Below are 14,154 nucleotides of genomic sequence, written 5' to 3'. Positions count from 1 at the left end.
GAATTTGCTCATTGTTTTGTTTTGCTTATGTGTTGTTTTCCTCCTTTTTCTAGGAATCATATGTTGTCCATCCCCCCCTCAGGCTTGAAAGTCCTCAAAGAGACCCACTATCCCATATCACTGCCCAGAGGGATGATGGGAGATGCAGCCTTGATCATGTGACTTGCAGCATGATCACCTACTGCCTTCTGAGTAGAAGAACTCACTGCAGAGCAGTTTACCTCATTTGACCTTAGTTGCATGTGATCGAAATGTCTGAGTCACTGCGTGCAGACGCAGGAGCAAATTACAGGACTGCAAAGGGTGGTGGGTCCTTTGTGGGTTTCCTAGTCACTCAGACTGACGGCCCTGCCTTCACACAGGCGCTTTCGATAGTTTTCAGATCATCTTTAAATGTGTATTTTAGCCTTTTAATAAAAATCAATCAATTACTTCTTTGCTATTTTGGTTTTGCAAAAAAGACCCACTATCAAGGAATGCTGCATGTACGATTAAACACTGTTCCGAACGTCCGTGAACCTGAGACTTGATGTATCTTTGCCATTTGTCCAGTGTTACCAACCACATCGTGTAGTTTGGGGCTTGTCCCTGCCGTAGAGCACAGAGGAGCTGGGTGTACCTGTTTTGAAGATGTGTAGACTGAGCCTGGCTAAACAGAAGGTGTCATGCTTGTTTGTGACTGTCACGTGTACCTGTTGCGCATGTAACATCTGTACCGAAGAAGTAGCCCTCCCATGGCAAACACTACCACCGTGTACAATGCTCTCACCGACTGCATTAATTTTATTTTGCACAGTGACCTTGTAGCCACCTAAGGAAGCACCCGTGTTTCCATTTGGTCCAGATTGATCTAGTTGTGCTGGTGTTTGGTTTTGAGGTTTTGGCGTGTTTTCATACCATGAATCAATAAGACGCCACTGCCCGGATGGTTACAGTCATCAGCATCCACTGTCTTAGTCTCTGTTACATGAAGTTTTATTCCAGTTGCTTTTCATGGGATATTTGAACAAGTAATTTTCTTGACAAGAAAGAATGTATAGAAGTCTCCCCGCAATTAATTTCCAGTGTTTACATTTTTTAACTAGACTGTGGAGTTTCTACAGATTAATATGAAATGGCGCTCCTGGTCCGTGTGCGTGTTAACTTGTGCTGTAGCTGAAGCCATGTTTGTCTTTAGACTTTAGTTGGACGCTCTCAATAAAAAAAGAAAAAGAAAAGGTGCCCACTGCTGACAGCACAGAAAATGGGTTGTGGAAGCCGGAAGCACCATTTAGCTGTCCTAGTAGTAAGTGTAACATGGCATCCCTCTGGGCTCCTCCTCGGGAGACGCTGTGCTGGCCGTGTGTCATGGTGCTGAGGACGGACAGCCCTTCCTTGTCTACTTGGGCTTTAGTGTTTTCATGAATATGAATGTAAAATATATAAATATATAAACTTGCAGCTTTAACAATTGTAATACAACCTTTTGGATTAGTTATGTGTATAGATAATTAAATTCTTCATATAAAAGTTAGATGGAAATGTCTCTGTGTTCTTGCTGTTGGAATCTTGATGTGGTGAGGGGCACCAGACAGATGTCAGCCATTGGCCTGCCTGCGTGTCAAGTGTGAATACAGACATAGTCCCTGAGTGGGACCTCCCCATCCATATGTAACAGCGGTTCCTCATTAATACTGGTTTCCAAGCGTGGAAGTGTACCATCCAGCTTAGCTGTCCACTCTCTCACTGGACTTATAGCTTATGTTGTTGACACATTGACGGGTGTGTGATTTGGCTTAGGGCACAAAACACTGGTCTAAAAGTTGTGTCGTAATAAGGAACTCATGGATGCCAGAATATACTTAGATAAAGGTAGACTTGCATATTTTCCTGTTGTGTGGGATCACATCAGCTAGGCACACTCTTGTGACCCTTCCGAGACAAACCGGCGTATACACGGATGACGCTATCCTTGAGAACCTCACTTAATGGGCCCTCCCACCCTCCATTGCAATTTTACCAAGTTGGCACAAAGGTTTTGGGAAGGGGTGATTAATCCACCATACGTTGAGCTCTAGCAACCTGACTGCTGGGTTCTATGGCAGGCGAGGACAACATATAAACATGGAGTGTGTGTTGGTTCTATGCAGAAGTGTGTGAATGGTAGCATTCAGCACTGGTGGGCTGGAGGGGTGCTGGGGGCAAAGATAGAACCCTCCCAAAGGGTGCAGGGAAAGGAATACTGAAGTGGAGCCCTAAAGGTTCAAGAAGGAGCCAGGTGAGGTGGACATAGATGTCAGAACAGGAAAGAGGGAGGGGGGAGGAGGGAAGGGCTCCTCCCATATCCCATCGAGCCCCTCATGGAACAGTGATCAAGTCTGCAGGCCTCATCTCCCTGGGACTGCCTCGCTCCCTAAGGCAGTGCTCCAGGGTTGAGGTTGGCCGTGAGATGCAGTTGTCAAGGTGGGTGATGGCTCTCCTCACTTTCAACTCTCCAGTTTCCACGGTTTGTTCCCCAAGTCTTCCTTCTGGTTTTGGGAGCTGGCACGGATTTCTCTCACATCTCTTCAGTTTTTATGGCCAGCAGAGAGTCCATCTGACCCTGTGTGTTTTAGGCAGAAGTCCACTAGCAGCATCCTGTGGGTAGATGCTGGGAGTGTGGGTCACCCTACAAGGCAGTTCACATGACGAGGTGGCCGGTTTTCATGTGGCCAGTGCTGAGCTGAGAAAGGCTGGTCTCACCCTACTGGCCACTATGACTAACGTTCACATTGTTGTCCTGGCCCAAGTAGTCACCTCACACATGGCTGCTGAGGTTGCCCTGCTGATAACTCCTGCTAAAGAGGTGCATTTCTTCTGTGAGCTCATCTCCTCTGTCTGGCATAAAGTCCCCCATGACTGCTCATTTTTCTGGTTGTCCTCTGTGTTCTCTACTTTCAAAGTTGGATTTCAAAGTAAAGTGTCCCTCGGACTTTAAAGATACTACAGTTAGGGTTGATTTGTGTGGGTGTGTAAGATTTTATTTTTTAAGTTTTTACATTTACTCGTGTGTGTGTGTGTGTGCGCGCGCGCGCGTGCATGTGTAAAAACCCCTCTGCTGAGTGTGCCACCGTGCCCTGCAATTTCATATAGCTTACCCTATCCTGGCATGTAATAGGTTTGAGCACTCCAAACTGCCCACTGTGAGCAGATCAAGCCACTGTATCCAGGTTCTGATGATATAGCACATCACCCTTCGGAGCGACCAAGATGTCACTGTATTTCCCTTCAGAGACAAGCTTCCCAGGTGTCCAGCTCATGTGTTCTGAGGCTAAGGTCCATGGACTTGCGTCTGGGCAGTCTCAATTCTGGCCCAGTCTGGGAAGCTTCTCACTCACATAACTCTGCTTCCTGGACATTGAAAATCGTTTTTTAAATATTTATTTCATGTATGTGAGTACACTGTAGTTGTCTTCAGACACACCAGAAGAGGACATCGGATCCCATTACAGATGGTGGGAGCCACCATGTGGTTGCTGGGAATTGAACTCAGGACCTCTGGAAGAGCAGTCAGTGCTCTTAACCACTGAGCCATCTCTCTGGCCTGAAAAATCATTTTTGAGAGACAGTATTTGTTTTTCTTTTGGTAAAATTATAAATTAATATGTTTATTATTTTTAGACCCCAAAATATCCAAGAAAATTGTTCTAGAAGCTACATTGAAAGTCTCACACACACACACAGTAAGTGCATAGGAAAATAAAAAGTATATGATGATTTTGGATCTGGTAAGATAAGGGATAGCGAGGCTGGAGAGATGGCTCAGCAGTTAAGAGCACTGTCTGCTCTTCCAGAGGACCCACTTTGATTCCCAGCACCCACATGGCAGCTCACAGCAGTTCACAGTCCCAGGGAACCCAACACCTGCCTTCGCAGACACTAGCCACACGTGTAGTGGCGCACAGACACGTGTGCAGGCAATGCACCTGCACACGTAAAATATATTTTAAAAGAAATAATAAAAACTATACAGACTAGCGATAAATTTCAAGGTTCTGAGACTGTTGTGTGAAGATCTTTCCTTACCCTCTTTCCTCAAACCCGTTTCAGATGGGAACCTCACGGGAAAGCCGGGTTTCTTCTTTCAGCCAACCTATTACTTCTTGAAGGTTCTATTCTTCATACTTAAAGCTTCCAGGCATTAAAAAAAAAAAAGTCTGAATTCACTGAAACAAAGGCTATGTTTCTTAGACATGGCCATCGGTTTTAACACCCATATGTGTTGTGTCTACATAGCACACTACCTCCTAGATGCTACCTGCTGCTCTGTGGTGTGTGGTCTGTGTGTGCCAGAGGCAGTAGAAAAGTGATCTGGGTGTATTCATCTGTGGCTTGTGTTAACCACAGGGCTGAACAGGAGGTCAGGGTACCTCTGGAAGCAGAGCTATATAGAAGATTGTCACAGGGGTGACGTGCAGTTTTCATATCTGCTTGGCCTGTCATGCTGCAGGGCACAGAAACATGTCCCTTCACCTCCCGGTGTTTGCTAAGGCCGGACACTCCTATCTTCCCAGGAGAGGACATGGCTTTGTTCAGTTTGTGCCAGTGTGCACCCCAGCTGTGTGCTCCTGACCTCTGCTTCCCTCCTCCCCTCCCCCCATGCTGCCCCCTTCATCTCTGTCATTGCACACTAAGCCAGGCTACACTACACAGAGGACACGGTGTGGGAATGAGGGACAGAGACGTTCTTTGAGGAATGTTTGACAGTGCTGAGTCTTAGAGCTGGGACACACTTGGCTGAGAGAACACTGAGGAGCTAGGGTTCCCTCAAAGTGGCGTTTTGGTGTGTGCTGACCCTCTGTCTAGTACCATTTGAAAAGAGCATTCCTATCTATCCCAGAGCCTCATCTCCAAGCTGCACCTGCACAGAATTATTGCTGTCATTTTGGTTGGAAGCGTGAACGCCTTTTTCTTCCTGTGACTTCTGTCACCTGGATTGGGGGCTCCACACTAGCCTACCTTAACCCAGTTTCCCAAAGACAGACATGTGTCTGATACCTCACCCTAGGCCAACTATGGGTTCACACTTTTTATTCCTGGCTGCAGCCAGAAGACCATGTGCTGAATATAGGAACACTACTTAGGTACAATTTAGTCTAATGTGGGCTCTGGGGAAATCAGCATAGTTGTACCCTTGGTCTTTGGTAGCATTAAAGTTATTCTAGGATGACTGTGTAGAACATTGGTTCAAATCCCAGCTCGGCTACTTTACTTACTCTGTGGTCTTGGGCACATTATTTAAGCTCTTTGTTCTTTATCAGGAGAGAGATGCAAACACCAGCAAGCAACCAGTACATGAGGAATGAGCTGTTCTTGGGGACGAATGATTTATGCCTGGTCAGTAAGCATCACGGAAGGCCATCTTGGCCTCCAACTTACTGTCTTGCAGTGCATTTTAAGATTCTTCAGCCAGTGCTTTACCAGAGGAGAGATTTCAGAAAGAATGAGAGCTCCCAGAAGCATTCACATGGGCCCCTGAAACTCTGCCCTTCTAACTTGCAAGCAAAGAGCTCCTCTTCTCTGGCAGAAGTGGGCTCACCTGCATGGAAGTCTTTTGGAGCACCTGTCCCACAGGTCTGAACAATGCTGACAGTTGTCTCAACCCAGCATTTCCTCAGCACACACCAATGCAAGCTGCCTCTTTCACACGGCTGACAGTGGGGCTCCCAACCAGAGAAACGGAATGTGTAAGGCTTTTAAATACCACAAGTACAGACAGATTGTTGGCAGGCCCTTAAAGGCAATAAACCTGTCACTGGTCCTGGGTTTCTCGTCACAGCCTCCTGTGGCCCCGTGTCCTGCCAGCAAAGAACGGAATGTTTGCTCCCTGCCCTTGCTAGGCATGCTGGCTTGACCAGAGGCATGTGCTCCCCAGAGCAGCTGCGCCAGGCCACTTACGGCTCCCAGACGCACATTGTCCCAGCACCCTGCTGCGTGCACCCTGTTACCCCTCCCAGAACCAGCCTTGGCTGCCTCTGATCTGTTTGCTGAACCATAGTGGGGCACCAGCTCCCTTGGAACAGGCAAAGCCAAGCAGGAATCTTAGCTGTCTGGGGCATTGCCCCATGGGAAGCCCTACATAGCTGTCCTCTCCCTTAGTGACCAACCCCCACTGCCTAATGGGAACCCTCGCCCCAGCCCATCCTCAAGAGACAGAAGAAAATCTGCCTGCCAATATCCCCCCTTTCTCCCTCTTGCTGCAGCAAAAGCTTCAGAGGTCTACCCTGCCCTAATTTTCCCTCTCCTTTTACACACATGCACGGGCAAACACACACACACACACACAGGATATGATAGACCCTGCCTGGTGGCTGTGAGCATTGGAACACAGGCTGGTGTGATACCTGCTTTTGAACCACTAGGAACAGGAAGAGACACCAGCAGACCAGTAAAGTCCATCTTGTAGAGAGTAAATAAAACCAGACAGAGTGGACCGACGGCCAGTGCCATTTGCAGGGATGCCGTGGGAGTCCACTGTGGCTTCTAAATTTTCATCCCTGGCTGCAGCCAGGAGCCCATGGTCCTGAATACAGGACAATACAATTTCATCTAATAGTGGGCCCATGCGCCCCGAGGCAGCAAGCTTTAGAGCACACGTCTGCTCCATCCGGCAGCATCTTGGGCCTCATGGGGGGTGGGGAGAAGGGGTAGTGACAAGTGGGATGGATGTGGAGCCATCCCAGATTCAGACCTTGGTCACCTTCTCCTCCTTGGGTTCCCATGTGCCACCTCCATCTGGCTCTACCCTGCCTGTCTGGTCTTAACCAGCCCCAAAGCTTCCTTTGCCCAGTTTCCTCCTCCACACACCTCTCCTGGAATTTTTGCTGTAAGTTTACGTTTGGTGCTCCCAGTTCCACGCGCCCTGCTCCCGTCCCCTCCTGCTCTCTGCCATCCTTCCTACCATGTTACCTGGCCATGAAGTCCTTTTCATACAAAATGACAAGGGGACCTGGAGGCCAGTATGTACACATGTGGACACTGGGTAAGTCAGACATTTTGTCGCCGTGACAGGGCCCTAGGGAGGACCTCACAAGAAAGAGAGTCTTATTTGGCTATTGATAAGTCTCTCATATATGGTGTGCTCAGTTTACTCCATGACTCTGGGGCTTCGGTGATGCAGAACACCATAGCAGCAGGGACATGTGGCAAGACAGGCCCACTTAGCTCATCAAGGTTTAGAACCAGTGATAGGAAGAGGTCAGGGACCAGATACGTATCAAAGGCAGCATGCCTCCAGCCATCTTCCTCCAACCAAGCCCACCTTCTACACCTCCAGAGCCCCCTAGTAATGCTAGCAGATTATATCTCCACCATGAGTTGAGAGATGGCTGGTTCCCACCTCACCCACCACCTATCTGGGATTGAGTGCACCAGCTGGAGACTGAGCACACGTGAGCCTTTGGTGTGTGTGTGGAGGAGAGGGATCGTATGTAAACTGTAAGATATACTCACCCCTCATTCAACTGACTTCCTTGCAGGCAGGGCTAGTCCAGATCAAGAATGCCACAGAGGATCTGGTGTGTGGTTTATGCCTGTAATTCTAGCACTGGGGAGGCTAAAACAGGGGGATCCTGATTTGGGGGTCAGTCTGGGCTTCATAATGACATACTATGAAAAGCTGACAGATTGGTCTGGGAATGCACTTTAGTTGGTGGCATGTTGACCTAGCATGCAGGTAGTCCTGGGTTCAATCCTCAGCACCACATAAGCAGGTATGGGAATGTCCACCTGTAATCTCAGCATGTGGGACGTGGATGCACAGGGGTGAGAAGTTCAAGTTTACCCTCAGCAAAGATAGTTCTAACACATGGCTTTATTTAAGAAAGTGGGAGGGAAGGAGGGAGGGAGAAAGGAAGGAAAGAAAATGTAAGTTGACTCATAAAAATAGTGTCCGCAGAGGAGCTAGGGCTGTGGCTCAGTGGTAAAGCTTGTGAATGACATAGATAAGACCATGGCTTCTTTCCCCAGAACCATGACAGTAGCCCTCCAGGTAGAGCTGCTATATGGTAGGATCCTCCTCTCTTGCCTGTTGTAAGCCACAGTCCAATGAACACATTTGCATATTCCCCATGGCTCCTCACCCTTGGGGCCTCAGAGGAAGCGCTGGGTGTTAGTGGCACCCTTTACCTTTGCCTTTGCTCTCTTCCCTTGTCGGGCCATGACTTCTACCGTCTTGTCATTCTCTTCACTGAGTGTGGCAGAGAATCCAGCACAAAGTCTGGTGCTGGGAATGGTTTGGGGAATAGTGCTGAGGATAGTGGCATAGGTAGAAAAATGTATTTTTTGTGAAAAGGTCTCAAACCAGGAAGTGTTCTTCATTCTTGTGATCCCTTAACTAATATACATACAACTTGATCCTGTGTATATTTGGTATCTTATCTCCCCAACAAGTGAGGAGGCCTCTCTGGATGGACCCTGCAGCTGCTGATACTGTCAGGAGATGTCTTGGGCTAGAGGGGTTTCTTGTATTCTTCTGGAGTCAGTTTATCAGGGGCCAGGGCTTTGCCAGACCCTTCTGAAGCCATTGCCCCAGGGTTGAGAAGTACACCTCCCCACCACAGCCTTCAGAGCCTCTTGTGGGCTTGTCAGCCAAGGCAATCTTATTTGGATGTTATTTTTATTTGTGTGTGTGTGTGTGTTGCCTGTGGAGACTAGAGGAAGCTGTTGAATCCCCTGGAGCTAGAGTTACAGGTGGTTATAAGCCACCAAATGAGGATGCTTGGGACCAAACTTAACCACTGAACCACCTCTCCAGCCCGAGGGGATTTTGTTTTTGTTTATTTCTTTTGTTTTGTTTTGAGAAGACTCACTACCTTGACTCAGACTTACTGCAGCCAGCTCCTGAAAGCCTGAACTCCAAGATTGTCCTCAAATAGACCTTACCAAAAATGATGGAAGAAAAGATGGTGGGCTCCATGGGAACATAGGTAGTTTCTTTTATGGTCCTATTTCCAGCAAGCATTTCTGATAGAGAAAATAAACCTAGCTTTCTGGACTCTACTGCCTAGCCATCAAATGAGGTGTTAGGTGTCATGGTCAGTTGGAATAGTGTGACCTCACATGAACTTCCAGAGGCCCCAAGAACATCAGGGCTTCAGTGGGTTCTGAAGTGCAGGCAGCCTTTCAGGCATAGAGTTCTGTCATAGTTTTCATAGCTGTCAAGACATTTTAGATGATTGTCTAAGTGGCCATCCCTGAGCTGACTTCAGCTGAGCAGCTGTGGAGACCCTCATGTCCCATGCATGGGGACAGCTGTAGTTTCTGGTTCTGTTCCTCCCCATCTTGGGCATCTGAGCATATTTTCTCTCCAAAGCTTCCCTTCTGATGTGACCTGAACTGGGTGCCCTAGTTCAAAGCTTTAACCCTGAAGACCACAGGACATGACTGAATTTGGAGATAGTGTCTTCAAAGATGTATTTAAATGTTACCCTGGGGAGAGCAGATCCTACTCTGAAGTGTATGGAGCAGTACAACAGGTGTCTGTTTAAGAAGAAACCTCACATGAATGGATACCATGGATTTATGTGCAGAAGAGAGGCGATGTTCTGTGGGACACATGAAGAAGATGAACCCTACCAATACATTGATCTTGGACTGCAGCCCTCCCAAGCTGTGAGGAAGTGAACTTGTGTTTTTAAAGCCACCCAGTCTGGTTGTTCCTATCCACTAGGACACACAAAAACACTATCTGTCCAGTGAGGCAAAGACATAACAGCTAAGAATGTGGCCATAGGTCCTACTTCCTTTGTTGTTTCTTACCCGGAGCTTTTATTGAGTTGTTTATCCTCTTCATGTCTCTGACTCCTCACCTTCTCATGATGGGTAATGGTAGCTATTCCACAGGATTTGTTGGTAAGGATGGGGTTGTTATATACAAGGGTCTGGAGCATCTAGTCTATTATTGCTGTTTGCCACCATCCAGTGTCTTCTTTTTCCCACACCCATTTCTCTAGCTCCAAGCACCCAACTCTGATTCTTCCATGTTCCTACCATCTTCTTTGTCCATGATGTCTTAGTGCATAGGACTGTGACAAAATACCCAAGAGTAGCTAAGTTATAATTTTTATTTGCTGGTAGTTCTGGGGAAATCCAAGATCACCCCATTCCAGACAGATGGAAGAATTAAAGGACATATACAAGGAAATAGGGCACCTGCTACATATATCCTATCCCTTAGGAAACAGCACTGCTCTATTCATGAGTGTGATCATCCCCAGTCACCCCTGACGTCCCATATCTCTGCAGGACAGTATTCAAACATTGACGATCATGCCAGCGTTAACAAAGTAGTCCCCAATTCCTCCTCTGCAAAATATTCCCAGACCTCTCTGATCAAAGCCACTGCCTCCTTCCTCCAATCCCCATAGACACATGTCACCCCATGCTGCTTGTAATGCTTTCATGCCTGAAGGGTTTATTTACAGCCATTCTAAGGAAGCTTAAAAATCCTGGGGGATAGGGCACAGCAGAAGTGGGTGCTCAGAAAGCTAGGGAAACGTGTGGAGACACAAACACAGCCAAGAAACGAAGGAAAAAACTCAGACTATAAAGGGCAGTGGTACCTGTGCCAGGAGTCCAGCATCAGAAATCCAGGATGATGTGCTGCTCACCTCATTCATTGTCTCAGCAGAGCAGGAGAATATTCCTGGGAGGAATCCCATTTCCATACTTCTCCATGGCAAGCCAGGTAGACCAGATGGCCCTTCTTGGAAGCTGATGATTTTAATTAAAAATTATGGTTTTTTTTTTTATGTTTCTTGGGTTTGCAACTGAGTGAGGAGGTTGGATGCACACTCCCAGACAGACCCAGCTACACGACACACAATGAGTCCCTTAAGACAGGGCAGAGCAAGATACCCAGGCCAAGTCACGTCGGGATCTTTGATACCATTGGTGGCATCTCCAACTTCCCACCACAGGCCTCTCACTAGCTCCTACTCTCTTATCAAAATTAAATCCTGAGAATTTGCAACTCTCCTGTCCTGTGAACTGATGACATCTCCCAGCCGTGTTCTTCCAGAGGCATCTATGAGTCAACAAGGGGAGAGAAGCCAGGATGCTAGGTTTCCAGAAGATGGGGACCCAGATATCTCATTCATCATTGCCTTCAGTTCCGAGCGCAGAGGATGCCATCCAGAAGGAGCACACACACACACACACACACACACACACACACACACACACACACACACTGGCTGGGAGGCAGAAAGGATTCATGACACAGCTGTGGTCCAGAGATAAAGCCAGAGAACATGGCTGAGCTGCATCAACTGCTTTTCTTACAGGACAGACCACTCTGCTGGGGACATGGAGTGGTTCCTAATAGAATCAATCTCCAAGGAGAGTCAGGTCTAGCCTGACAGGGGTGGGGAAGGTATAGCTCACTTGGCAAGAGAAACTAAGGTCTCCGGGAGTCCCCATTTTCCACATGCAGGTTCACTCTAACAACCTCTGCTGTACAGACAGGAACTCTAGGCAGCCTATCAACATCTACTCAGTCACTCAGCAAAGGGATCTGGGCTGAATGTCCCCAGAAACACTGTTGTCTTTCCTTTGAGATGAAAACTGTCATCAAGGCTTCTGCATGTCCCCTGCTCCTCCTCACCATGTCTGCATTTGTTCTCGCATTGATACCCCCACTACATGGCCTTTTCTATGTCCCGTGTCTCCCACAAGTGTCTGTGTTCCCCTAGCTGCTTCAACAGCATAGTTGGCCGACCCATTCTTTGTGTGCAGGTGCGTGTGAGTGAGAGTGCATGTGTGTGTGACACTCACAAGTCAACCTCAAGTATCATTCCTCAGGAGCTATCCGCTGTAGTTTTTTGAGACCGTGTTTCTCAGAGACACCCGGGGCTTGCCAAATGTTAAGCCAGGCTGGCTGGCCAGCAAGCCCCATAAATCTGCCCATTTGTGCCCCACCCCAAGTGCTGGGATTGCCAGCATGACACACATTAGAGTTTTAATGTATGTTCTAAGGAGCGAAGTCAGCTCCAAGCAAGGTGAACACTTCACCAATGGAACCATCCTCAGCTCTGCCCCCACTCTTCAATGCCACATGTTCACATACTTTTAATTTACTTTTCCTGTGGATTCCTAAGCTTTTGAGTTTTTCTCTTAGGAAAAGAACATCCCTGCTCATTTCTGTGCCCCTTCAACTTCCTAGAAACATAATAAATATTTATTGGCCAACTTACTGTATTTTTTGGCTCCTTCATAACAGGATCCAGGCTTGTTTATTTACTTTGCTCAATGTTTAGCTGCTGCGGAAGCTAATTTGGATTTCAAGACTACGCTGAAGAGAGGTTCTTCCTTTTGTGTGTGTGTGTGTGTGTGTGTGTGCTACGTCCTTCTGTATTCTTTGAAATTCTTTGAATATCTGTAGGCTCGTGTATTGTTAGGATTTCAGCTCTGGTGGTAATGTGCATGACAGTTGAAGAGATACAATGACCTTTTAGGGCTGAGGTATTTTCCTTGTCTCTGGTCCTTCCACAAGAACATTACAGCCCTGTCCCTCTCATAAGTATATTTACGAAGACTGTATAACCTTGGGAGCCTATATTAGGAATTTCCTGTGGCTTTAATGGGGGGGGGGGTTGCTTTTTAACTTTTTGAAGTCCTTGCAATATTATTTCAGCTGTGGGCCAGTTTTAGTTTAGAGACACCCTTCATCCCAGCTCTGCGACTGTAGGAAAACAGTTACCACACTTTGTTCCCTCATCTTTCCCTGAGCCAAGGGCTCAGCAAGCTTCATGCCTCCTGGTACCCAAGGGAGAGACCACACCCTCCCATCCCCTAAAGAAAACTTTTCATCAAAATGGCTTTTTCATTTGCCCTGCTTTGAATAATGGAGGATTTTTAAACCTCCTTTTCCCCCCTAAATACTACTTTTGTCAAAGGAAGGCTATCTTGGGGGTTTAGAATGCCTTTTTAAAAGTCTTTCATGGTTCTCTGGGTCTAGAAATCACCTTCATGGCATCCCAGGGTCAGTTTAGTGACTAAAAAAAGAAACCCATCTCAAGCCCATGCAGTTGCTGTGTAACGTGGAGACAAACCTCCTCACCGCATCTTTGCCTTTGACTTCATTCTGGGTCCAGAGGCATTGTGGTCATTTCACATCTTCATACGGTGGGATTCTAGAGGTGACAGTGCAAACCCACCAGCATCCCCAGACTCTCAGATATCACCTGGGTGCTGTAGGGATGCAGATTTTGAGGCTGCTCTGCCCAGGCAAGGTGTACTGTGACCCTCAATTGCATCCAGAGCCCTGGACCAAGTGTCCCTCCAACTTCCACTGTTCTCCAGAACTTGTGCACAGAGGAGCTTCTAGAATCCCCAAGAGTCAGGCATCTCTCTCAACAGGACCTTATTTCAGCTTCTTGGTCATTCTTGTGTCTTCTGGTCATGACTTCCTTGTTATAGAAAGCAGTTGGCATTTCTCAGCGAGGTCTCTTGGCAGGTGGTGAGGTATTTATTCCCGGGTCAGCCTATTCCAGTCATTGCTTTCTTGTTAGAACAGGAATACACTCAGCCTTGGGGGTGGGAGTCAGTAACCTCAACCTGATGTACTAAGGGTGCTATTAACTTGGAGAGGAGCAGTTCTACCTTCAGCCTGGGAAAACAGCCTTGTAGGGTACAGTACCACCTTCAGCCTGGGGGGGCAGTACTACCTTCATCCTTGGCGTGAGAACAATAGAGCCTTCAGCCCACATGTGGGATACATTTACCACCTTCAGCCTGGGGGGAGGGGCGCAGCACCATCTTCAGTCTGAAGGGCCAGCATTACCTGGGGAGAAATAGTGATGTCCTCTTCAGCTTCAGTCTAGGAGGCAGCACCATGTTTAGGGGAACCTTTCACTAGAGGAGAACCTCCAGTTCCGAATCACTAATCTCCAAGGTGTGAGATGGGCTCTGGAAAACTGCCATCTTGCTTCCATCCTAAAACCCCAGCATGCAACACAGCTTGTACCAGAGTCATGGCGAAGGGCTGGAGGGATGGCTCAGTGGTTGAGAGCACTGACTGCTCTTCCACAGGTCCTGAGTTCAAATCCCAGCAACCACATGGTGGCTCACAACCGTCTGTAATGAGATCTGATTCCCTCTTCTGGGAAGACATTGACAGTGTACCCACATACATAA

At 47.6% G+C, this 14,154-nt stretch overlaps 1 protein-coding gene across 2 annotated transcripts in view; it reads left to right on the top strand.

Annotated features, from left to right (window-relative positions):
• Nucleotides 1-14,154, top strand: part of ITSN1 (intersectin 1) — a gene marked incomplete at its 3' end in the record, with an annotated part of 162,665 nt that overhangs the window by 124,405 nt on the left and 24,106 nt on the right. Inside the window, exon 29 of one of the 2 annotated variants that reach the window (XM_080919324.1) lies at nt 54-1,500. The exons of the other annotated variant lie outside the window; for it this stretch is intronic. Coding sequence (XP_080775450.1) covers nt 54-55 — 2 coding nt within the window. Of the gene's footprint in view, nt 1-53; nt 1,501-14,154 lie in introns of those variants that run through there. 2 annotated transcript variants of the gene reach the window in all.

Source organism: Micromys minutus (assembly GCF_963924665.1).
Source record: "Micromys minutus genome assembly, chromosome: 7".
Taxonomy (NCBI): domain Eukaryota; kingdom Metazoa; phylum Chordata; class Mammalia; order Rodentia; family Muridae; genus Micromys; species Micromys minutus.
Note: the sequence above shows the minus strand (reverse complement) of the source record. Positions and strands in the feature narration are given on the sequence as shown.